A 26,690-nucleotide genomic window follows, 5' to 3' on the forward strand; every position below is an offset into this window, starting at 1 on the left:
CCGGCTACATGGGTGGGCCCAGTTAGAATATGGTGCAGCTCCCAGGAAGCCATGGTCTCCATGAAGTCCCGAGGTGCTCCTGTGAGGATGGCCTCCGAATGTACATTGAAGTCTCCCAACACCAATAAGTTAGGAGACTGTACACGCACATCAGAGACCACCTCAAGCACCTCGGCCAGGGAGTCAGTCGTGCAGCGGGGTGGACGGTACACGAGCAGAATCCCCAGACTGCCCTTCGGGCCCAACCTCCAGTACATGCACTTAGCAACCTTGGTCTCCCGGAGCGGGGGTCTGGTGAAGACCAAGGACTCTCGGTAGATAACAGCCACTCCCCCTCCCCGATCCCCAGCCCTCAGCTGCTGTGCATACGAAAATCCAGCTGGACACATGGCCGCAAGAGTTGGAGCAGCGGCCTCGGCCAGCCAGGTCTCCATAATACATGCCAGGTCTGCACCCTCGTCCAGGATCATGTCATGGATGAGGGAGGTTTTCTGGGTAACAGACCTGGCATTGCAGAGCAGCAAACGAAGGCCAGAAGATGGGGTCACACCTCCCCCAGCCATCCTTTGGCTCTGGACAGGCCCGGAGCAGGGGACAGATACTACACATCTCTCCCTTGTTCCCCTTACCTGGCATGGCCTGCCCCTAGCGCTCCACCAGCGCCTGCCGCCCAGCCTCGGTATGTTCTGGACCCCAACACTCGCCCCACTGCCTCCACCAGGTGGACACATGCCCCCTCACTCCCGCCTATCAGGCAGGCTACCCACCCCTAAAAACACAACAGAATCCCCCAGAAATTAAACAACAACAACTAAAAAATCCCCTTAAAAATAATGTCAAGCAGAAATCCATGGGGAAGGCCTGGTGGCGGTGGCAGCAACGACAACGGCGGCGGCGGCGGCAGCAGCAGGAGGAGGAGGAGGAGGAGGAGGAGGCGGAGGCCGAGCAGCAGCAGGCACGCCTCTTCCTCAGTGGTGGTGGCTTCTCCTGCATGCCCTGGATCTCCCAGGCCACCTCAGCCAGCCAGCTTATGTAGCCCCTCCAGGGAAGGGCAGGTGGAAGCAGCACAGCTGGCTCGATACCTGGGGGCCTGGTCCTGCAGGGACTGGCGGTCTGCCAGGCAGAAGTCCGTGGGGAAGGCCTGATGGTGGTGGTGGTGGTGGCGGTGGTGGCGGCGGCGGCAGCAGCAGGCCCAGCAGCAGCAGGCACGCCTCTTCCCCGGTGGTGGTGACTTCTCCTGCAGGCCCTGGCTTTTTGTGTCCAAACACACATAGGATTGCACCCTAAACCTATTTGTATTAAGAGAAAAGCTGCAAGGTACTGAGGCCTGTAGGACTGAGCTTCCACAATAAGACAACTTCGATAACCATTGTGTTACAACTTTCCTTGGCTCACCAGCATAGCATTATGATTGAGTTTCTGAAAGGTAATGCGCTATAACTTTTGCCTTCAGATTTCAGAAATAAAGAATTTATTCTTGCAGTGTATGGTCTTCTAAACTCTCATCTTCATGAGATATAGAGTAAAAGATGTCATGAGGACTCAATTTTGTTCCTAAGAATAGATTTGTGGAATTAGGCAGAAAGTACTGTTCTATCAGAAGATTATTTTTGTTCAGATTTGAAATGCCACTCACTTTACTTTATAGCCTATGCAAGATGGATATGATACATTTCTTTTGGGTTTATTTTTTCTATTTTTTTTCCATCCATTGCCTTGCTGTGCAGTTTTTAAAGAACTTCTAACAAGGCTGTCTGAGGAGAAAAGAAACGGTGCACCTCATCTGCCTAAAATTGGTGACATTAAAAAAGCAAGCCGTTACTCTATCCCAGATCTTGCAGTTGATGTGGAACAGGTGATAGGATTGGAAAAAGTAACCAAGAAAAGCAAAGCCAACACTGTTGGTGGCCGAAACAAGCTCAAGAAGATACTAGACAAAACCCGCATCAGTATCCTGCCTCAGAAACCGTACAAGTGAGTGTGGTTTATGGCATGATTGTGTGTTTTCCTCTGACTTATACATAGTACATTAGCTCAGATATGTGACTAATGCATTTTTTGTCTTTGACAGTTGAATACAAACAAAAGTCACCAGAATAAACCAGGGGCAAGGGGGAGAATTAGGGCTCAAATATCTTTATGGAAGAACTGAGTACAATATTTTCTCTACCTACCCAAGTGTTATCATTGAGACAGAACAAAAGCAGATGGTATTAGACAATTTAAATTTGCTCATGTGTGTCATGGCACAGAGGAGGACAGATGAAACAAACAAAGCCTCCTGGATTATGGAGAAAGACTAAAGAGAAACAAAATGCTGCCAGTAACTGTGTTGCCATGATTGAACCACAACAGTGAGAAACTGAAAGTAGTAGCCACACTTCTTCCTTCCAAGCCTGGGGACGGGTGTAGCACTTGCTCACCCAACTGAGGGAGGGAGGGAGAGAAGGGAGAGGAGGAGTGAAGAGCAGAGTAACCCACTAGTGAACACACCTTTGGCAGTTCTGCCAGAGCAATCACATTAATGCTTTGGATCCTGCTGTTCCATTGCATATTGATGTGTGGCCAGCATACAGTTGCACTCACATGGGGTCTAAAACATTTCAGATGATTGTGCATCAGTGCACGTATCCTCCACAGCTTACTCATATGACCCTTGTTGTTTCTCTGTTAAGCTAATCTTGCATATTTTCCCTGCAATGTGTTATTAGCCATACACAACATATGATACACTTTGTTATATGATCAAAATGACTGACAGATGTTTTCATATTAAGTCCCCCCGCCCTCCATGTATTGGGATGGGTTTTATGCAGGGAACTATTTTGGTAAGTGTGAAAAGAATAAATTGTTCCTGTTCAGCTAGCATTGTCCATGTGGTCATATAGAGTAGTATATATCCCCAAATCTCATAGACCACAATCCAGAAAATTGCACAAGAGATTTTGCATGTCCAGGCTGCCACTTTGTTTTACAATGTGGAGTCTGCTGTTCAAAAAGCTACAGAAGTTTCATGGGCATGCCCAAGTTTTATTATAAAGAAGCTCTCTAGATTATGGCCATAGACATCCTAATTCTGTGCCATCAGCTTCACTGGATATATAGAAGAGCTGCTTCAAAATTAAACACATTTTAGTGCAGCATTATGCAATCGTATTTGTCATGCAATGACTGTTGTTAACTAACTCACTGTCTAGAAAAGATTTTGGTGGATGCAATGACCTCCAGTCTTATCTTATGAATAATTCTGAAGGTGTAACCAATACTGCTTGAATATTCTGATGGCTTAAAATGTTCTGCTATGTGCTGGAAAGATTTAGTAGCAATTATGCAGTAAGAGAGCAATCCTATGGCCCCAGACAGTGTTTGGGGGGCCATAGGATATTTCAGATTCCTGGATCCAAGGTCAGAGACAGTGCTCTGACCTCGGACCCAGGAGTCTGAGCTCCCCAGCCCCTCCCCCTCTTAGCTGGCACAGAGAGAACCATGTCTGCCTCTCTGAGGTTGCAAACGTGACCTCTAAAAGGAGGGGAAGGGGGTATACCGCTGAGCAGAGAAGAGAGAGGACAGCTTACGCCGTAACCCCAGGCCTCTCCAGTCTCCTTCCCTCTTTCTCTCTTCCCGATGCCTCAGCTAGATGGGTGAAAATGCTTGTCTAGCTAAAATACAGGGTGGGAGGAGCACAGAGGCAAAGATCACCTCCAGCTCTGTATTGGATGGCCATAAGCCTCTGAGTTCGAAGGCTTATGGCCATCCCCATAGGATTGTACCCCAAACTTGTAATAAACATGTTCTCATGTACTTCTGCAATAACTTAACTTGGAAAGTATACTTAATGTTGTTACTCAATAACATGCTGAATCTCTGGGGGAAAATGGTTCAAAGAGGAAGTATATCAGCATTTCTTTTCCTGAAAAACGCTAACTCTGAAATGCAATCACAGACATACACATATTTCCATGTCTTCTGGATGCATAAGAAATCCTGAGCTTTGCAGCAGCATCAGTACCTAGGTGTAATAATGCTAATTCAACTTACTATCTTATTAGCAAATGTGCCTTTAGTTAAATGTTTCTCTTGCCAAAACTATGCTTATATTTACAACATCTATATGGTGTGTGGGTATAGATGGAGACGGTAGTGCGTAAGTCACCTCACAGGAATATGGGAAAAAACAAGAAATGCCAGTTACTCTAGATCGTATAAAAACATTTTGTTTTCTCCCACCAATATAGTGATATTGGAATTGGCCAATCTCAGGATGACAGCATTGTAGGGTTGAGGCAGACGAAGCACATTCCTCCTGCTCTACCAGTCAGTGGAACACTGTCTTCAAGCAATCCTGACTTACTACAGTCACATCATCGCATCTTAGATTTCAACACAACCCCAGGTGAGCATCAAGTTCTCATCGCCACCCTTAGGGCCACCTTATATTCTGTATAGGTGTATCACAACTGAAGTTCAAAGACGGGCACCTTGTATTTAGCTGAGAATAGAGTGAAAATGCCACTTTTCGTGGTGAAGTATATGGAAGTGACAACAAAGAAACTATCAGGCTCTGCTTCTATGTATGTAGCTGAGAAAAAGACAATTTAGGTGCATGTACACAATTGTAAAATGACAGATACCCAAATATGATATGCAGTTTGAAGTGGCCCTTGGTTTACTTTGATAACAATTGTTTATGTTCCCAGAGTTGAGATGTGCATGTCTGTTTTACATGAAAGATCTCTCTCTGTGTTCCCTGTCTTTAAAGGACACACAGATAGGCAACATTTAATCTACTGAAAAAACCTGTAATAAATGTGAGCCATCGTGAGTTAACAATGATTTGTCACAGTCGCTGTGCAGATAGTAAACATGTTGTAGTCCTTGCTCAGAGGACATACACCTACATTAGAAAGGCTGGGAATAGTGAAAATGGGGGTCAGCTACATGAGAACAGCCACCACATGGTGCTCACTACTTAGTAGTTCTTTGATGTAGTAAACCTTAGAATCAGATGGTAGAGAAAAAACAGCCAATAGAAGGGTAGGATAATTCAGGAATGACTTTGCTGGGGAAATGGTTTGGCCGGTAGACAGTGGGATGTTATTCCAAGTATGGCAGACAGCATGGAATTAAGAGACTGATAAGGAGGCACAGACAGTCAATGAACTAGCATATAAAGAACAGAGTGGAAGCTGTATGGGATGAACAATTCTCAGAAGTAAGGAGGGTCAGGAATATTTATAAACAGGAGAACTGATGTACCTTTGTGTGATATTACTTTGATACTGATTGCATTCTAGTATAGACTTCCTTGGCATTTTTTCTTCAATGGTTTTTGTTCTTGTACTCTCTTTAACATTAACGGATAATGCTCCCGTAAGAGCGTTAAGGAAAGTTGGTCTATAAACTCAAGCCACAGTCTGTACTTTAAACTTCAGAAAGTGTACTGTTTAAATAGTTTTGTTGTTTCTTTGGACTGTGTTAAAGATGGAGATGGGGGAGGCATTCAGGAAATGGAATGTACTAGAGCAGAAAGAAAGCAGCTTGTCAGAATTGCTGTTCCATATAGCTTGGAGGAATAGCAGAGAGCTTAGGGAGAAACACAAAACTGTTTACTGTGTTAGGTGGATTCGTAAATCAACATTTCAGTGTGGGGATATTTATAGCAATAGGAATAATTTCTTCAACGTGATACATTTTTCCTGTGTAATTATAATGTAAATTGAAAAATGCAAATCCAAGTTTTGATATGCTTTTCAGTATTTTGCCAGATAGGCATTTTAAACCTGAGGACAGAGTGCTTCATTGACTTCCACTTAGGTGTTCATTTAGATGTTACCTGTAATCTTCAAATTGCAGCATTATGTAAGATACTTATTAGATGTTACATTTTCCTTAGTTGAGTTTATTGAGAAGAAATGCACAGTCCAGAAATGCACAGAAGAAATGCATAGAGTGGTCTTCACAAGTTAGTTGAAGGAAGGTGTAATATGTTAAGACTTAAATAAGCACATGTATCTGCAATTGCAATCATATATGCCCACCATTCAATCTCAGTTTTACATGCAAGCCACTTGGGCAGCAGACTTCAAAGATATCCCAATCTACACAATTTTTAAATATAGCAAAGAGGGAGGGGGGATTTTTGGAGCATCTGAAGCTAGGGGGGAAAGAGGGAGAGAAATCATAGTAATGGAGGTGCTTTTATAAGATGTCTACAGAACTAAAGGAGAGAGGTACTGAAAATGAAAAAGGGGAGGAGAATAGAGGCAAGGGATTGAATGGGTAGGGGTTGGTTTTTATCCCTTGTTGCACAATGGCGCTGGGGACTGGAACTGATTGTGTGATGGGGCTTATTTTTCAGAAAGTAGCATTCCAGACCTCTTGCCCACTCTCTCTACTTTCAGGTTTCTGTTTTATTTATTTATTACATTTTTGTACCACCCAGTAGCTGAAACTCTCTGGCCAGTTCACAACAATTAAAACCATAAAATACAACATGATAAATACAATTTAAAAGTGTAAGACTACAGTATAAAATTAAAATGAAAACCATGTCAGGTCATTTAGAGTACATACTCTCAAAACTATTAAGAGTAGTTTGGTAAGGCAACTATTGAGACAGTTATACCTTTTGGTTTATGAGCTCATCATGATTTGTAGTGAAGATTACTCAATCACTTGGCCATTTCATCTCAATCCAGCAAGGGCAAACCATGCACAGATGCCTGCTTCTTTGTACCTTTGACAGTACTGTTAATCTGTTTGGGGGAACGGGGGAATAGAATCCAGACTCCTCTTCCCACTCTGCCCTCCTGCCTGGCTAACTGGGATTGTGTGTGCTCAGAGCTTAGAACCCTTTTCAGGTAGAGGAGGAAATACGGATGTGCAGTGTTAGCTTCTGACATTGGGTTCTCAGTGGCCTAGTTTCCACATAATGCTAAACCATCATCTAACACTGTGCGGATTAGCTGAAACAAGCCTGAGCTAAGCCTCAAGCTTGCGTACCCCCTTCTCCTACTTCCATGCATCTGTGAGAAGGAATTTACCACTGTTTAGTTTCACTTTTAGTGAATCCTGGCTTGTCATTGCATACAAACCATAGTTCGTTATAACAAACTCTAGTCCATTTCTGAAGAAGCCAGCTTTGAAGTATATTTATTTCAGTACTGTCTTGCTTGGAAGTGACTTCTGAACATAGACAGGAAAAAGGTGACATTCGAAAAGGAGGATAGTGGGTGGCATTTATGCAAGAACTGTTTAGCAAGAAGGAGGAGGCAAGAAAAGAAAAATAAGTGTGTGTCTGCTCCGATTGCATCAGTGCTGACTGAAAAATAATGAATCTTTGCTCCATTATATGGCTTATATGATGTAAAAGAGTTGTTTGCCTTACAGATTTACCAGACCAGGTTCTGAGGGTTTTTAAAGCAGACCAACAAAGCCGCTACATTATGATCAGTAAGGACACAACAGCGAAGGAAGTGGTTGTTCAGGCAATCCGAGAGTTTGCTCTAACTACCACTGCAGATGCATATTCTTTATGTGAAGTTTCAGTCACTCCAGAGGGTGTCATCAAACAAAGGAGGCTTCCAGATCAACTCTCCAAGCTTGCTGACAGGATACAGCTTAGTGGAAGGTGAGAGTAAATCATCAACCATTTCAGGTTATAAATGAAGATACTTACCAAATATGATTTGTAAGTTCAAAACAAGCTATATGCTTAGCAAAAAAAAAAAAAGTATGCATTACTGCTAATCATTTAATATTTGGGAAACTTGATTTCTTCAGGTATTATCTGAAAAACAATATGGAGACAGAAACATTGTGTTCAGATGAAGATGCTCAGGAATTGCTGAGAGAGAGCCAAATTTCTCTACTGCAACTCAGTACCGTCGAGGTGGCTACCCAACTCTCAATGCGTAACTTTGAACTATTCCGTAACATTGAACCTACAGAGTACATAGATGACTTGTTTAAACTGAAATCTAAATCTAGCTGTACTAACTTGAAAAAGTTTGAAGAAGTAATAAACCAAGAAACCTTTTGGGTAGCATCTGAGATTCTACGAGAAACCAACCAGCTGAAAAGGATGAAGATAATTAAGCACTTCATTAAGATAGCATTGCACTGCAGGGAATGCAAGAACTTCAACTCTATGTTTGCAATAATAAGGTAAGCAGTACTAGAATTCTTTCCTATGGTTTCACATAGGGTTAGCAAGGAATAATGTGTAAACTGATGCTTCTTAATGAAAGGGTACTAGACAGGGGAAAGTACTATCTATATATTTGTATTGTTTTGTGAATTAATAGTTTAATGTTACAATAATAATATTTCATGAACTTAATAACCTACATCAGCAGCTTTGGACAGTGTTCAAATAGAGTAGGAGTAATGTAAAGGCTGGAGGATTCTTCCAAAAAGCTATTTAAATCATTGTTGCATGCTTGTCATTACCAGTGTCATATCTATACGCTTTCCTAAACATTGAAAAAGCTAAAATGTTAGTTGGTTTGCGATTGAAATGGCAAAATTACAGAAGTAATTTCTCTAACCCTATAGCTACAGGGTCTAAAGCAGGGGTGTAGAACGTCTTTCAGCCCAAGGGCCTAATTCCATTTTGGAGAAGCTCTTGGGAGCTGCATTCCACTGGTGGCCAGGGCCAAAGGCAAAAGAGGTGGGGCCAAAACACTAGCTTATTTTAGCTTAAAGCTGTTACTGCCAGTAACTAAGCCTTAGGAGAGGCATCTCAACCTTTTAAAATGGAGAAAAAACCTGGAAGCCACCACCAAATGACCAGTGATTGGTAGAAAGGAGTTGGAGCCATGGGAAGGGCATGGTCTTCTGGGGAACACCAGAAGACCGCTTGGGACCCTCAGTGTACCTGATTTGACTCCTGGGCCTGAGGTTCTGCACCTCTGGTCTACATCATCAGGGATGGAGTGTAAGTGTGAATCCATTTCATTCAGTATTGCTTATTAATCTAAAAGGTTTGTGTGTTGGTTTACCAGATCCCAGTTGTAAGTTAGGTAGGTTCCTTTTCCTGGCTGATGGAGCAGAAGCTAATTGTCATAGAGTCATTTCCTCCTTCAAGAAGGCATTCTTAAATTTCTGGTTCTCAAAAACAAACAAACATAATTGAGAATTGGCCAATTATTATGTTGCTTGAAACTTTCCTTTTGTACGGATGGTTAAATCCAGTTAGCATTTTGTTCAATGAACATTTGTATGCTCATTGGGCCTCATGGATGTAGGCTAAGTCTATTTTTCTATCCAAATACAACCCCAAACTGTATTCAAAGGCTTGGTTGATAAGGAAAACGTTACTTTATTGCTTTATTAGTACTTTCCAATGATATTGATACTGTTGGTCATGAGATATTATTTGTAATTAGCAGGTGACTTCATGTCATTTCAGTAAGACCTTCCTCTGATCTAATATCTTATGTGAACACAGGAAAGATACATGAAGATTTTGAGTGTGGTGCAATCAGTATGCTGATGATGCCTACCATTTTTTCCTTGTGGCTTTGATCCTGCAGTGCTGATGTTCATTTGGTTTTTACTATGGATGACAACAGGATATAAGAAAGTTAACTTGATACTAAATGTAGAGAAGACAGGGCATGAAACACTGTGATGTTGGGGTACTATCACTGATAGCAGCTATCACTGACAGAGTTGCAGCAATATCCAGGAATTCTTTTAACCAGTTCCAGTAGGTGAAAAAGAATGTTACCTTATCTACCTGATTTGATACTGGCAACTGTTGTCATGCCTTTGTGACCTCTAGACTAAATTGCTGTAATTATTGTGTCTTTATACCTGATGAAGCTTCATCAGGGACCAAAGATGGTCAACAATCTCAGGCACTGCTGGGATGGATCTCCAAACAAAAATTTTCAATGAGAGAAGAAATATTGGTACTTGTTGTGAAGGGCAGTAGGGTTAAGACATGTCACCTTGGGGAGAAAAGTAGATTTAACCATTGAAGGCCCCTGTAATTATTCGTTAGCTCTGAAACAATTTTAGGATCACTTAATGCAGGCATCTTAGTTGGCCATTTCCGCTGAAGTTACTGACTATGGAAGCAAGGCTGAATATCAGCTATCTAGGACTCGGACAACAGAGGTCTTTTATAATCAATATCGCCACTGCATCTAAATGAGCAGACCTAGTCAATGTCTCTTCCTAACTGCTGGTAATAACATGCTCCTTTTGCTAGTATACTAAGGGAATGACTCATAGCATTTTACAGCTGCAGTTTCTGAATAGACTTTACTGTACCACTCATTACAATACTTCCATCTGGCAGTAACAAACACTTACTGATGAACATTGCCTCATCTTTGTACTAATATGATCCTTGTTTATAAAAGTGTCTGTTACTGCAATACTGTTTGGAAAGCAATGTTGTAAGGTATATGAGAACACTTTTAGTAAGGGAGTAATGCCATGTCACTGCTACCATAATCTTTTGATCGTTCTACAACTCACAAATTGTGTTTGAATGTTGCAGCTCAAGATGTGTATTCCCTGTAGTGGTTTTGTTTACTAGTGTCTGGATTTCAGTCACTTGCTTGATTATATTCTTGTATTATTTTTATTCTTCACAAAATTATATATTAGAAGGTAACTTTGGAATGCTGTGTTTGCAACTTTCATTTTGAACAGAGATTAAAACACTTCAACCCCCCTTTAAATTCATTCTTTAGTGGCCTGAACTTAGCTCCAGTTGCAAGACTACGTACCACTTGGGAAAAACTTCCAAGCAAATATGAAAAATTGTTTCAGGATCTTCAGGATTTGTTTGATCCATCTAGGAACATGGCAAAATATCGCAATGTTTTGAATAGCCAAAACCTACAACCCCCAATTATACCATTGTTCCCTGTAATCAAAAAGGACCTTACATTCCTTCATGAAGGTAAGTAACAAAAATATATATTTCAGGTGCTTATCTAGGATTGCAGGATAAAAAACCTGGTGCCCTCCAGATGTTTGGGACTACAGCTCCCATAAACCCCGGCCAGCATGGCTAATGTCAGGGATCATGAGAGTTGTAGTCCAAGACATCTGGAGAGCACAAGATTGCCTACCCCTGCTGTACTGAGTGTTTTGGTGGGGTTCTCTCCCCCCCACCTCTTCTTGTGACTAATGGCAGAATACTGTAGTTATTTGCCGGTAATTCTTTTGGCAATGCAGGAAATGACTCCAAAGTAGAAGGTTTGGTCAATTTTGAGAAACTGCGCATGATTGCAAAAGAGATTCGGCATGTGGGCCGAATGGCTTCTGTTAACATGGATCCTGCTTTAATGTTCAGAACGAGGTGAGTTGTTTTGACCAACAGAAATGCATTTGAAATACATATAAAATCCATCCAGCTATTATATAATTCTAGTGAAATTGTACTAGTTTATTGTGTAACTGATGCATACTTAAAAACATAGCTGCTGACATGTTAAATACTCTGCCCTCAAAAAATAATCATGAGTTCTAGAATTGGAAAAGCAATTAACTGTCATTATTCCCCCATCCAATTGATTGTATATTATTTGAAAGTAATAAAATATTATCTATTTAAGGTTATTTTATCACCCTAAAATAAGCAGTGATTTTTTTCAACAATATCAGTAACATTTTTAAGCATCTCTGTGCTATCTGTCCTCCTGATGTTCGTAATGAACATGACAGCTGGGAGCATCAGAATATTGGGGGTGGGGCTTACATGCACACCCAAGTCCCCCTCCACACTTCTGCCCATCATGTGAGTAGGCGAATGCCTGCACAGGGCTTTTATTTTACAATGATTCTGTTTAATTTCTATATATATATAGTCATGAAGAATACTCTCATGCCATTACAAATATATTGGTAATACCAATTAATCTTGTTTATTAAAAAAAATACAATATTTGTTTTTATTACACACAGTCCAGAGCTATGCATGCTTTTTTATCATTTTTTTTTAAAGATGAGAATGGCTTCCACGATCTCATTGTATAACTTCATTAAATATAATTGTGGTAATACATAAATGGAATGCAGCCATTGTTTCACAAGTCTGAGTTTTTAAAGTAGTTCAAAGAGGCTTCAATAAAGGCTTCTGCTTATTGTGGCAAGTGGCTATCCCTGTGGGTCCAAACTGCAAAAATCCCCCCTACCAGCCAGGAAAGGCACAAGGAAATGGGATGCTCTTGCCTGAAGGTGCTGTAAGCACCTCTGACCAGCATTATGGAATTTGCCGCTCTTCTATTGGCCTTCCCAGCCTGGAAAGGTGGGTAAGGAGGTGGTGGTGCACAGCGCTGGTCAGAGGTGCTTGGGGTACCTCAAACCAGCATTGTGCAACTGGCCACTCTCCCACTGGCATTCCCTGTCGGAAAAGGTGGACAGGGGAACAGGGTGTTGCACAACGCTGGTCAGAAGCACTTGTGGCCTTGAATCAGTACCATACACCCAGCTATGCTCCTGCTGCCCTTTCCTGTTGGTGGAAGTGGCTTGCCCAGAGAGGTGCTGGAAGACAACCAGTTTTGACTCGGCCAGCAAAACCAGCCAAGAATTGTAGACCCCTGCAATTCAAGTGCATTGCTTCTGATTAATCTTCTTGGTGACTGTGTACCATTGTGATAATGTTGTGACAATTAATGTTACACATTTTGGCCTTTTTGAAAATAGTAACAGTCATATACCGCTGGTCAGACTTATTTTTTTTTGTAACCAGTCAAATGCCTCCATCCGTCTGAGACATCACAGATGGAAATGGGCAGCTCTTGCTTGCCATTGCGTAATTTGTATTATATTCATTGTTTAACAATCATGAAGGGGGAGGGAAATAATAGACATTTAATTACTTACTAATGTTCTTATTTAAATAAAGGTAGTTATAAGTGTAGTTTGCATTAAATCAGCTGGGAGATTTCAAAATTTCCATTTGGTACACTGCTTAGGAAATGCATTTTTTAGAACACCAGCTTATACTAAAGGTGTAAGTAAACAAATATGGATTTAAGCTTTACTAAGCTTTAGTATTAATATTATGGTGCACTATTTACACTATCCAGTGTATTGTTCTGACTGAGTGCCCGAGAGAAGGCTGTCCTGGGCTTTCTGGTACTGCTTGTCCTGAAGTCTGATTCTTTCCTTCTGAGCTTATAATCTTTCTCTGTCTCTTCCTTAAATCCATGCTTCAATATTCATGGCTCTCACTTGCAGGAAGAAGAAGTGGAGGAGTCTGGGGTAAGTGGTTGGAGAGAACACATACAGACAGCCATTCTTTTCCGAACATCTGCATTGTATCCTACCTGCTTCCCTTAATTTTCTGATGTCCTGTCATTTGTTTTCCTTTTGTTAACCCCTTTGTACTTGCATCAAATTTAATCCCAGTGCTGCTTTTGCTTGAGGTCATAAATCCAAGAGCTGTGAAACTTTACAGAAATGCAAGCAATGAGACTCCTTAGTTTGATCTAGCAGCCCCAAAATTGCCTTCTACATATAACCAGTCTCAGTGGGGACAGTGTTCCAAAATGGGGTTGCATGATGGTGGTTCAGATAAAAATCAGAAATAAAAATATATATATTATAAATGAATAGAACCATCCAAACCTACATGTATTATACATTTAACTACAATGTTTTTTACAGCTCAACTAACTAAATTTTCTTTCTACAATCCAGTCTCCATTTACGCTGTTAACAAATTAGAAGCAAAATAGCTCCCATACATAAAAACATCCAAATTTGCATGCTGTTTCCTCATTAACTAATAGAACCTTTTTTTTTATTTAACAAGATGTCCTATTTTAGAGGAAGATAGAGGGAATGAAAATATAGAGTGCTTTTTGGTACATTACAAAAGGTTTAAATATTTTAATAGATACACCTCAAAACTATACAGTGAGCAATTCCTGCCAAATGTTGAGGGTACCTGATGTTAATTTTCCATGATGCTGGACCTCCATTTACTGGTTGGGGACACCTTCCTGCATGAGCCTGCCTTAATGCTCCTGCACTTGAAATATTTTACTGTGAGAGAGGTTAGCTTTGACTATTTTCCCAATGAGACAGAATTTCATATTTTCTGCAGGGTAGGCCCCAGTGACTTTTTTCAATGAATACATATACACCATTTAATGTGTATATAATGAATAAAAACACACTTTTAAAACTGACTGTAAGAGTGTTTTTGATTTGTATCCTTTTCCCTATTTTAGCTGTATGACTTACTTGAATGAGGCATGTAAGCTTTGACCATAGACTGACATTCATGCATATCTTTGCATGTTTCAACTTCATTGAAGGATGCAGTGATGAACTAAGTTACATGTTTGTCATCTTGTCTTCCTTCACCCCAGGTCTCTCAGTCAGGGCAGTACAAACGCAGCAGTACTTGATGTTGCACAAACAGGTGGACATAAAAAGCGGGTCCGTCGTAGCTCCTTCCTCAATGCCAAAAAGCTATATGAAGATGCCCAGATGGCACGGAAAGTCAAGCAGTATCTCTCTAATTTGGACCTGGAAATGGATGAAGAGAGCCTCCAGGCACTCTCTCTGCAATGTGAACCAGCCAGCAATACATGTGAGCAATTTCTTTTAAATAAAGTAATCTATAATTCAAGGGTGGCAAATTGTGATCCTCCAGATGTTTTGGCTACAAATCCCACCATAGGTTGTATGGTTAGGGCTGATGGAAGTTGTAGGCCAAAACATCTGGACGGCCACAAGGAGCGCTCCAAGAGGGAGGTGTAAGCAAAAGTATTTGCTTATGCCCTCCTTCGTTTAGGCCTATTTGAATATAGAGGAGTATTTGTATCTTTATAAATCCTTAGATTAGGCCAGCACAAGCAGTCCTTCTAGTTCAGCCTTCACCAGTCTGGCTGGCTTGGGAGTTGTAGTCCAACACATCTGGAGGGTGCCAGTTTGGGGAAAGCTGTTCTAGTGGAAAGTATTTGACTTATTTGTGTTTTTTTTCTGTGGTCATGGAGAATAACAGCCCATTGTGGTAACTGCTGTCATCAAGCTTGTTCTAAAATAGTGAGGAGGTTCTCAACTTAACTTAACTTAAACATACTTAACAATAATCCACTGCCTTCTGATTAGATCACTATTAGATTTCTTCTTTGAAATGTTTGGAACATGTGCAACCTATTGCCAAGCTATGCATTTTTTTCTTGATAACTGACAGGCAAGCTATCAGACAAGTTATTCTTGACATAAAGCAAGGTACTTGTATAGCCGTCTCCCTGTTCTAAGGTAGGATATGCCATATCCAAATGCTCAGTTGAGAAATGCTTTCCATCAGTTTAAAAGGGGGGTATATTCTATGGCCGACTATCTTGTTTCAGTCTGTTCAGCCACAGCTTGTCATCTTTACTCCTCCCACTCTGGGCATCTGTATTGAGCAGCCTTTAAATAACAGAGAAGAGTCAAGACTCAAGCGTTGCAACTTGTTATTGTTGTAATGCTTACAAAGTACCTTACATTTTCTAAACACTTTAATGATTAAAAAGTAAGGCAGTCCCTACCTGCAGTCTTACAACCTACTAGACATGATACAAAGGAAAAAGAAATCGGGAGGGAAGAGGAAAGCAAGTATTGCAGGCAGACACCTTGTCCTTCCTCTCCTTAGGCTTTTAGTGCCCAGAAAGCCTAAGGTAGCAATCTTATGCACACTTACTTGGGCATCAGCCCTATTAAAGAGTGTAGAGTTGTGGCAGATAAGCTGTTGTTAATATATATTTTTATTTAGTTTTATAGCTTAACTGCCCCAGGGGTTTAGGTCTGGCTATGACATCATTGAGAGAATCATGTCTTCCTAATCAAGCTGTTCACAGCCAGCAAGCTATCACTCATTGATCACCACTACAGTTACCACAGTACTCTAGTTTATGATACAGTACTACAGTTGAATGAGAGGACTAATGCACTCTCAGTTTTATAGGCAAGGATTTAGAACTGAGAAAGGGCATTACGTCTTTCTCTTTTGAGCTACCGACACACTTTTTAAATCATTATTCTGTACACTATTTAATACAAAATCCAAGGACTCCTGAGACAGGCTTGACTATCATCTTAATATACTTTAAATTCTGCTTTTTGCTTAAGTACCCAAGACTCCGGGTGAAAAACGGTCTGGAAAGCCTGAAACATCCCCAGTCGCACATAGGTCAGGGATCCAGCAGAAGGTGCAGCAGCAACAGCAGCACAAAGCAAACCAAGCATTACAGGTCCCTGCTGTATCGCTTTATCCCTCTCGTAAGAAAGTGCCAGTCAAGGACCTCCCGCCGTTTGGTAAGTGCTGTGGAAGTTCCATTTTGCAGACAAATTTACTTCATATTGTTAAACAAATTCTCAAGAGTATATTTTTTTTAATTCAAATGGTTAACTGAGGTTTCTGTATTGTATTTTCACACAATACAGGAATACATTTTGAACAATGGCAAAGAAAAATAGGAAAATTGCAGAGTCTGCTACATCTTTACTGCTGTCTTGCTTTGATTGGGAAAGCTCAGTTTGAAAGTGTAGCAAAACCAATATTTTATTTAATTACTTTTTATATTTATAAACCACCCTTCGTTAAAACATACCAGATAGCAGAGCTATTAGAGATCACACTGTGATAATGTCTAACCTGTGTTAATATAAAACTGATTATATTCCTAAATTCACTTTGATAATCTGTGTTTATTCAGGAGGACATTCATCATCCTTGAGCCATAACATAACAAATCACTTTCGAAAGTGTAAATTTCTGATTTTGTTATTTCATCATTGGTTCTGTTACTCTCTCATCATACATTTCTTCCCCTTAAAATTTTTCTAAATTCCACTTAATATTGCTTGTAATGCAATATAGAGTCCCTGGGAAGTGGGATTTTGCATAATAAATTGATATATCCACATCTTTGCTGATGATCACCATATTCAGACTTGTAAATCATTGATATTTTTTCACATTATTAGAATTTTTGAAAATAAGCTTCTGAAAGCCATAGGGCCCAGTGAAAGATCAGCTTTGCTGAATTTGGGAGGAAGGGGGACAACCTACTTTTGATATGATAAAGGGGATTGGGGACACCCATAGTGTTCACCAAACATGCCCAACTTGTCCTATTTGCCCCTGTTTGCTGACCCTCGAAGCATCTGCTTTGGCTTCCCTTGCTGGCTACGTGATGGAGCCAATCAAGGATATGTAGCCAGCATGATAATGTGAGAGCATCATATAACCAATGTCACTGAGAACAAACAAAACTTACCATTGCCTTCACTCTGGAGTGGGTAAAGAAGAAATATAGAGGCTCATTGCCATGGTTCCTGGACTGATGCTTCCTTTCTTGCCACACTACACTGGCAGACAATGAAACATCAAGACAGGTGCACTGAAGGACACTTCCATGCACCTGTTGTTTATTGAATCAGGAACCATGGGTTAAGTCAAACACACGCATAAATACCAGCTACAGATATGGTCCATCAGCACTGCATTTCTTTCAATGAAGATCCTCATCCATATTCTCAGGATGGGTATTTGTATGAACATTCCACTGAAAGCAATGTGGGTCTTTCAGTGGGATGTACCTGGACTTAGATATACATTTCAGTACCTATCCAATTTAGACCGTGGTTCCTGATCCAGCAACTGACAGCTGTATTTGGAAGTCTATATTTTCCTTAACTCTACCCATTGCTTATTCTAACCTTGAACACGAGGATAATTATATATAACCTTGCAATCACTGAAGTTACCAGTGACCGTCTAAATTCAATTGCTCTTCAGACATTTATCTGAGATGTGTGGGGGGTTGTCCCCTTTTTTCTTGAAGGCATAAATTCCCCACAAGCTTTAAAGAAAATTCTTTCACTCTCCGAAGAGGGAAGTTTCGACCGTCATAAGAAGCAAGCTGAAGATACCATTTCAAATGCATCTTCACAGCTATCTTCCCCTCCCACCTCACCACAGAGCTCTCCAAGGAAAGGTATATGTCTTAACATACTTGTCATTTCTCTCATGCTGTCTTCTCTGTTCCTGGTTAGTGATAACCATTTATAGTGATAACCATGATTAGGTGCTTTTACCCCATTAAGATGCCAAAATCTCAATCAACGATGATTTGATTGATTGATTGATTGATTGCATTTATATCCCGCCTTTTTTCCCCCTTGCAAGGAACCCAAGGCGGCTTACATTATCCTCCTCCTCTCCATTTTATCCTCACAACAACAACCCTGCGAGGTGGGTTGGGCTGAGAGTCTGTGACTGGCCCAAAGTCACCCAGTGAGCTTCCATGGCTGAGTAGGGATTAGAACCTGGATCTCTCGGCTCCCAGTCCACTGCTCTAGCCACTACACCACACTAGCTCTTTAGCTTGAAGAGACGCTCCTTAAAAGCACAATTTTGCAAACAAAATCTGGATGAGTCTCTGGCTTGGCACTGCTTGTTGTCCTGATGGGGACAGCAAGAGGCACACGAAGGAAGACTTGGACAGCACTGGAAAGAGCTAACAGTGGAGATTCTTCTGGAGACTCCATGGGCCGGATGGGGAACCTCTGTGGGCCAGAGGTTCCCCATCCCTGCATGGGGTGTTGAATGCTTCATATTATAGGAATTGGTTTGTCAAGTGAATCAGCCAGAAAGCACTGTTTGTGGCTTGATGTGGAATAGTTTAATTCTCCTGTAAAATAAACACAGTGGCCCAGTTCACATGCAGCACTAAGGTAGGAATATGCCTGCACGAAGTGCTAGCCTCAAACACTCCCCCTCTTCTTTCCTCCTCCTCCTGCATGGCCAGGAGGAGGAATGGAACAGAATTTATCTGCTTTAGCAGTTTCTTGACTTGTCATTAAGCAAGAACCAGGGATTGTTGCTTAAAAGAAACTTTAGTCAGTTGCTAAATAAACAAACCTCAAACCCTGGACTGTTTTTCTGGTTTGTTTAGCAGTTGACCAGAGTACTTTTAAAACAACAATTCCTGTTTCACACATAAACCAGGAATATGCTAAAGTGAAACCAAATGCTGGTTTACACCTCCTGTTGGTTGTGTGGGAAGAAGAGAGGGACTGGGGACCATGTGAGCCCAGCACTCTGGAGAGACTCATTCCTGCTTGTGCATGTAATGCTAAGTTTAGTATAGAGGTGGTGAAACTTTTCTGGTGCAAGGACCAGATTGGTGCCCAGAAAACCTCCCAGGGCCCACATGCTAGCTGTGCACACATACCATTCTCTCTCTCTCTCTCACACACACACACACACACACACACACACCCTTGCCTCAGCACTGGGCAGGGAATAGGTCTTATCTCCAATCAGCAGATGCTGAGAAAAGCAACCTCTTTCAGTGCTGGGCAGGAAGAACGATTTTGCCTGGGAAGAGGTGGGGCCATCCGGCCCATAGACTGAAGTTTTGCCATGCTTGGTTCAGTGTTGCATGTGAACTACCCTAATCAGTTATGCCATGTAATGAAGTCTGATCAACAAAAACTGATGCAGACAATTTTAAACCTCTGTTGTCATGACTTGGCTGCCTCCAGCATATTTTCAGTTACTGAAGGTGGCTTTTGCATATTTCAGGGTACTTGCATTTCTTGTCTAATGTGGAAAGGAAGAACTTGTATATTTCCTCTTCTGCCAGACAATAGAATTCTACACACATGGGCAGTCCTGCATCTTGAGACAAATGCATAGGGTCCCCCTTCACACCTTACATGGGAAACAGAAAAGGCAGGAACATGGGTTGCCTGTGCATTCCTTTTTGTCTGCTTCCGGCAACATGTGAAACAATTCTGCAGTTCTGTGAGAGTCAGTGTGAGAACTCTGCTTCAGTTCTTGGAGTTATCCATATACAACATTTCTCTAGTACATTTCCCCTTAAAAATTAAAGAAATCTTAGAAAAACTGATGGCCAAACTACTTGTTCTGCACATGTGCGTAATGGTACCCTGATGGACAAGCAGCAGGGGGAGGTGTGCTCAGCCCTTTTTCTGCCCACTGTTTCTGTGCTTGAAGTCCAGCCCATTGGCTCTTCTCACCCGGTCGGGGGTTTCAAGCACATGTTAAGCATCCCCCTCCTCCTGTCACTCCTGCTTATAATTTCTTAAAGCAGCTTTTCATGTTGCTTAGTTTTTTGTTGCTTTTTTAAAGGGGCTGTCCACATTTGCATGTAACATGCAGTTTGGAACAGAAAATACATACATTCCTGTATGCACACACACACACACGCGCATACATGCTGGATATTATTTTAGCAGCGTGGAATTAGTGGGATGTATTGAAAACTACCAAGATGTTAAGGGAAATCTTTGCAGTGAGTCATAAGTAAAGACAGAAAATAACAAATAACGTTTTATAAATGGCAGAGCAGAAATTTCTCATCACTAAAAAAAAGTGCACTGCAGTACTCAGTATATTTGTAGTTTGCTTTAAATTGTGTAGAGCAAAACTTTTTATGCATTCACAGAACCTGCCACAGTATCAGCAATGGATAGATATGTATAAGGGTATCACTAATATCTAATGTATCACTAAGATCTAATATCTTCAGCATGTGTAACATGATGAAGAAAATTGGAGGACCTTTCTGGAATGATGAGGAGGCTTCAGCTGCAAGTGCGACTGCATTTATATTTCATTGGAGCATCAGCCCTAGCTGCTGAGCCAAGCGTGTTCCGTTGGGTTCATATTTGTGGCAGCACACCCGATTTTCTCCATGCAACCAGATTAGATTCTCAAACGTCTACAGTCACATGGAAATCCCTTATGAAACTGATGGATGTGTTCATTGCAATATAACAATGTAGTAATTTTTATAATCAGATTACTAAGACTCTATCCATGGATGTGTTGGTTCACACATTACTTTCTTCCTTCAAATTCTGTCCCAGTGGATAGCTAGGACACACTGCATAAAGCCTATTTTATTCATATGAGTTAATCCAGTAATGTTTAAATTGCAAGAGCAGAACAGATGGACTAAGAGAAATCATCTGATGCTGTATTTTTCATTCTTCCCTGCCCCAAGCTCCCCATCTTGGAAATAAGATGATGTTATAAATAAATGCCCCATTGCACTTTACTGTTCTCATAATCACAAAATAAATAAGATATAGGAGCCATATATTTAGAATGTTAAACACATGCTGGAAAGTTTATTGTGGAAATCTTCCAGTGGATTAAAATTACTTTCTTCCCTGTGCAGGTTATACTCTGGCTCTCAGTGGCACGGTGGATAACTTTTCAGACTCTGGTCACAGTGAAATTTCTTCCAGATCCAGCATTGTCAGCAATTCCTCATTTGATTCCATGCCAGTGTCACTCCATGATGAAAGGAGACAGAGGCACTCTGTCAGCATTGTGGAGACTAATCTTGGAGTGGGCAGGATGGACAGAAGAGCTGTGATTGAACCAGATCAGTACAGCCTAGGGTAGGAAATTCATGTCTGTGTAATTATGTTTATTTGAAGCCTACTGTACGGCTAGGTGATGTTTGTCTGATTTATAATTTATTTATTGCAATTACATCCCTCTTGCCAAGATGGCTTTCAAGTAAGAACTAATACTTCAGTCAAAACCTTTATAGACAATATTAAAAATAACAACTCCAAAGGATCCGTCCCACAGGGCAAGTGATGGTAGAAAGCCCTGTAGGGGGAGGAAAGGTCCAACAGGAGCAGGGGCCAGAGATGGTCTTTGCTTGCCTCCTTCTCACTCCTGGAATCCTTCCCACAAGCCAGTTGGTGGTAATGGGCCTGGGGGTTGGGGGATTGAGAGTCCAGCTTTAGATGGTCTTCGCCTGCCTGCCTCTCTCTTCACTCTTGAGTGCAGGTTTTAGGGACATGTACTCTGCTACACAGTATCACTTTAGCGATTCTCCCTTTCGATGAAAAGTAAAACACTGCATCCTTATGCCTGATAATAGTAACATGGACACAATATCTAATAACATTATTTCAAGACTGATATGTTATGTTATTTAGATTTGAATATATAGCCCACTAACATATGAAAATAGCAATATATAGGTTGAGGACCCAGTCCTGTCTAATTCATAATTAGATTGGTTAAAATAGATTTGTTTGGAGAACATCACCTGGACATTAAAAGTTGATCTGTTTTTAATATTGGACCCATTTCAAACTGAGGCCCTGCCACCCCACTAACACCACCCCTGTCATGACGAGCCTTGCCCACCACTGCCATCCCCCTTCCCAAATTTTCCAAGGTGGTGGGATAGTAGGAAGGACTTGTTGCAGCCACTGGGCTTCCAGTTTCAGGTGCCCAAGCACAGTGGAAAATGGAGAACAATCCCATATTCAAACCAGTGAGTCACAGCAGAGCTTACTTCCTTTCTCCACAAGATGAAGGGGCAAGGGTGGGGGTGGGGGACATATGCTCCTAAGACTCTGGCTTGCTCCTCATTTCCTGTCAGGAAGTAATGCTTAACAGGACTTGCAGTATGGTAGTTCACAAAGTGTCTTAACAGTTTTATGAGATACCTGTTTGGCCACTGTTGAAGTATTGACCAAAGAAGTCTTTAGAATTACTGCTCTGTATTGAAATTGAACAAGACATTGTGTGTAAATGCAGCATATGGTGTGTGTGTGGGGGGGTGCGTGCGCGCATGCGTGGGAGAATGCTGTAGCTTTTGTATGCATTGGGAGGATAAATATAAAATCCACCTTGTACTTATGGTAATCAACACTCCACAGTTTATTTGAAATGCCAGTTGCTACATCATTGTATTATGCCTCTTAATTATTTCATTCCTGTGTCCTTTTAGCTCCTATGCACCATTGTCAGAGAACAGAGGCTTGTATGCTGGGGCAACCATGCTTTCTTCTCCCAGTACAGAGGAGCTGTCACAGGATCAGGGAGATCGAGCATCACTTGATGCAGCAGATAGTGGCCGTGGCAGTTGGACTTCTTGCTCAAGTGGTTCCCATGACAACATACAGACAATACAGCACCAGCGAAGTTGGGAGACTCTTCCTTTTGGACATGCTCATTTCGATAGTTCAGGCGATGGGGCAGGACTGTGGGCCTCAGGCAGCCACATGGACCCGATGATGTTCTCCGATCATGGCACAAAGTATGGCAGGCAGAGTCAAGGTAGGGAGGGCCTTGAACAAGCACAGTCCAGAGCAAGCTGGGCATCCTCCACAGGCTACTGGGGAGAGGACTCTGAAGGTGATACAGGTACCATAAAACGGAGGGGTGGGAAGGATGTGTCAATTGAAGCTGAAACCAGTAGCATAACGTCTATAACAGCAGAGGATTCAAAGCCAGTCCCCATGCCAGCTCATATAGCTGTGTCAACAAGTAATACGAAGGGCCTTATTGGTAAGTTTAACTTTGTTTACCACAACGTATCCTACATATTTGCTATAAATATGAATTTATTTTATAAATATTTTTCTTTAACATTTTTTTAAAGCAAAACGTATAGCCAGTTCATAGTCTTATCTCATGTTTTGCTTTTTTCAGTAAAGCCATGTCTGTAGTGAAAAGTGATGCTTCCTATTGCAGATATTCCATTACTATTATTTTTTTAGTTAAATAGTTTGTTGAATTTGCCCACATTTCAGTCATTAACACAAGCTCTGGTTCTCTTTTCCAGCTTGTAAATATGTTTAGGCCAATGTCCTCAAACATGGCTCTTGTATGGTGTTGTTGTTTTTCCTTGTCTTCTTTGTGTCGGTAATAACACTTGTAAGCATTATATTTTTTCTGGAGTGCTCTGCCATGTATCTCCATCAAGAATAATTTCAAGTTGTGGTTTATGACAAGTTTTTTTTCTATACCTTAGTGACTGATATAGATTTAGACTAGATATTGACATGTCAAGATGCTGGCGTTAGTGATTAGGGACTGAATGGATTGGAATAAACCTTGCTATAGGAAGTGAGGTTATTTTAAACTATTTGAGGCTGGTTTATTTAGTGACATCCTCTTCACATTTTCATACTTCACAGATCCTAGTGAATAGATTGCCAGTTAGTGACAAGTGGAGACCCACAAACTTTAATAGAAATCTTGAGAGTTGGAAAGGTTCCTTCTGAAACTTGTAAGATAACTTTTGGATCATTGGGACACATTCTTCAGGAGTGGTCCACAATTGACTGTACCCCATTCTAACTGTTGGGGCATTCATGGATTATATGCCCAAATCAAAATAATTAAATAATCAACACCAGTGATTACTTCATTTGACCCTCACTAATTCCTCAAAAGAAAAAAAGGGCAAATGGTGACCTTCTTGTGCACAAGGCCTTGCATATACCTCAAGAGGATTTCTGTATTATGTGCCATGTGCATATGTTTTTAGCTCTTCACTCATAAAAACAAAATTGGGTGCAAAACTGTAGTCTCAGGGAAAAAACGTATGAAATTGTATCCTTCCTAAAAGGGGGAGGGGTCTCCCCCTAAGGCAACCGCAGAAAATTAATCATCACATACATAGGCAGCATGATTTGGCTGTGTGATGACATCATTAAACCAAATCAAAAGAAGAACAAGAAGCTTTGCCCTCGCTCTGAGAAGCGAGGGCAAATCTGACAATTGGATTTGGTTACATGATCACATAATGAAGCCATACCATGAAGGCAGTGCTTTCTGCCCTCACTCTGGTTGGATGGTTAGTTTCATCCTAATGCTCCTCCTGCTCCCCTTGCCATAACGTGGAGTGCATTTTAGGAGGAAGGGTTTGGTGGTGGGGTTTGTTTGTTTTTTTGCAAAATGTGTCCCATCACCCACTTTTGCTTACCACAAATACTTTACTTCCTGGATTTTAAAATTGTCATTCCTCTTATCTTCTTACAGCATGCATTTATTTATTTTTTGTTTATTTATTCATGCATTTATTTACTTACTTACTTACTAACTATCTTGGAAAATTTGACTTTTGAAAGACAGTATAGATATTTTAAAAATAATAACCATGCATAAGGAAGGAGTACAAAACACAGTACTTTTAAGTAACACAGTACTTTAAAAATACAGTACAAGAATGTATATATGCTTTATTTCTTGTAATCTGACTAATACATTTTGCTTATCTTGATTTTATTGAAGTATGCTAAGAGAAATAAGCAAAGCATGAATCTTGTCAGAATATAATCTTGAGTGAGAGAACTATATATAATACTACTGTATTTCTACAAAATAATTCAAGATGCAAACTGGGTTACCGCTATTTGCAGTTTTGCTAAAAGAATCATATATTGTCTGCATTGCACAGTGTCTTTTTATCAACCTTGTTCTTTACAAATCTAAGCTTGAGATTCTTTTTCAAGATGTTATCATGCCCTGCCTGCATAATTTAAGTCTTAGCACAAGCTGATTTCTATAATTTGCTCAGGATTTATATGCCTTCTCTGGTTATTTTGCTTTTTTCCTCTTCTATAGCTTTGCAAGTGTGTGTGTGTCTGTGTATGAAGTATGAGTCTCTCACTCAACGCTCACACACACACACACACACACACACACTATATATATATAGTACACTATATATATATAGTGTAGGGGCATGTATATAGTATGGATATGTCAGCACAATCCAACCAGAATTAAGCATTTTTAGATCCCATTTATTTGGTTCTAACCATATGCTCAACTCCCCATTGGAATCAATCAGATGCAAATGCACTTACCTTTTGTCTAGCTTATATCTATATTGTATTTTGCTTTAATGCCAAGTTGTTGCATGCTCTGGGAAGCCCATCAAAGCACCAGGATTATGACTTAATAGAGCTAAGTACATGGATACATAATGTTTGCAACAAATATGTTGAAAGTGATTGCTGACAATATGCTATTTTACTGCAGCTCGAAAAGAGGGTCGCTATCGTGAACCACCACCAACCCCACCTGGTTACATAGGAATACCTATTGACTTTCCAGAAGGAGTTTCCCACCCAGCCCGAAAACCTCCAGATTATAACGTGGCACTTCAGAGGTCTAGGATGGTGGCACGGTCAAGTGAAGCCCCTGGGAATTCAGCTTCAGCATCACAGCAGCAATCACAGGGTCATTCATCTAGCAGGCCTGTTAACAAACCTCAGTGGCACAAACCAAATGAGTCAGACCCACATCTTGCTCACTATCAGTCTCAAGGGTTTTCCACAGAGGAGGATGGTAAACATCTTATCACATTTTGAAAATAAGTAAAGGATTCAGTTCCCATTGTGCTTTTGCCTCCAGAAGAGATGGTGCAGGTCCAAGAAAAATTGTGCACCTGTATCAGGCGTTGAGCTCAAAAGTATTTCTGGTTTAAAAAAGGGGGGGGGGATGTTTCTGGTTTGTTGACTAACGGTTTCTTGTGAAATAACAGCTATTAAAACGGCTGTTTTTATGGCAGACATGCTAGGTTTTGCCATGTCTTGTTAAGTGCTGAAAGCTCATACCACATTTTGGTGTTTGTTTTGGTGTGGGGTACAGCTTTCTTCTGAGATGGAGCTTCCATGGCCAGAATGCTCAAGACATTTCTTTTTGGTGTAAAATCTGAGAGAGGTCTTCAAATGCACTGTTTCATATGCCAAGATACTATAAAGTGTGCAATCTCTCTGCAGCATATCAAAGCTTTTAGGATTATGACTTAATAGAGCCAAATTCAAGGATACATAATGTTTATAACAAATGTGTATAAATTAGAACCTTACTGAGTATACTGTTAATTAACAGATGAACAATTTAACAATCTGATTTGACA

The 26,690-nt window shown here is 40.9% G+C and overlaps 1 protein-coding gene across 11 annotated transcripts in view; it reads left to right on the top strand.

Annotated features, from left to right (window-relative positions):
- The window catches only part of RAPGEF2 (Rap guanine nucleotide exchange factor 2), a 251,319-nt gene that overhangs the window by 220,149 nt on the left and 4,480 nt on the right, over positions 1 to 26,690 (top strand). For 6 of the 11 annotated variants that reach the window (XM_084856366.1, XM_084856367.1, XM_084856377.1 and 3 more), the window contains 13 exons: positions 1,728 to 1,974; positions 4,236 to 4,393; positions 7,390 to 7,630; positions 7,783 to 8,166; positions 10,710 to 10,921; positions 11,200 to 11,323; positions 13,207 to 13,230; positions 14,346 to 14,569; positions 16,096 to 16,281; positions 17,814 to 17,966; positions 21,183 to 21,408; positions 22,764 to 23,323; positions 25,808 to 26,116. In XM_084856366.1, the coding sequence (XP_084712492.1) occupies positions 1,728 to 1,974; positions 4,236 to 4,393; positions 7,390 to 7,630; positions 7,783 to 8,166; positions 10,710 to 10,921; positions 11,200 to 11,323; positions 13,207 to 13,230; positions 14,346 to 14,569; positions 16,096 to 16,281; positions 17,814 to 17,966; positions 21,183 to 21,408; positions 22,764 to 23,323; positions 25,808 to 26,116 (3,048 nt within the window). The remainder of the gene's footprint in view (positions 1 to 1,727; positions 1,975 to 4,235; positions 4,394 to 7,389; positions 7,631 to 7,782; positions 8,167 to 10,709; positions 10,922 to 11,199; positions 11,324 to 13,206; positions 13,231 to 14,345; positions 14,570 to 16,095; positions 16,282 to 17,813; positions 17,967 to 21,182; positions 21,409 to 22,763; positions 23,324 to 25,807; positions 26,117 to 26,690) is intronic. The other 5 variants (XM_084856370.1, XM_084856372.1, XM_084856368.1 and 2 more) reach the window with 3 other exon arrangements.

The sequence above is a fragment of the Heloderma suspectum genome, chromosome 5 (genome assembly GCF_057233095.1).
Source record: "Heloderma suspectum isolate Gila_16-S chromosome 5, 16-S_ref, whole genome shotgun sequence".
NCBI classification, from domain to species: domain Eukaryota; kingdom Metazoa; phylum Chordata; class Lepidosauria; order Squamata; family Helodermatidae; genus Heloderma; species Heloderma suspectum.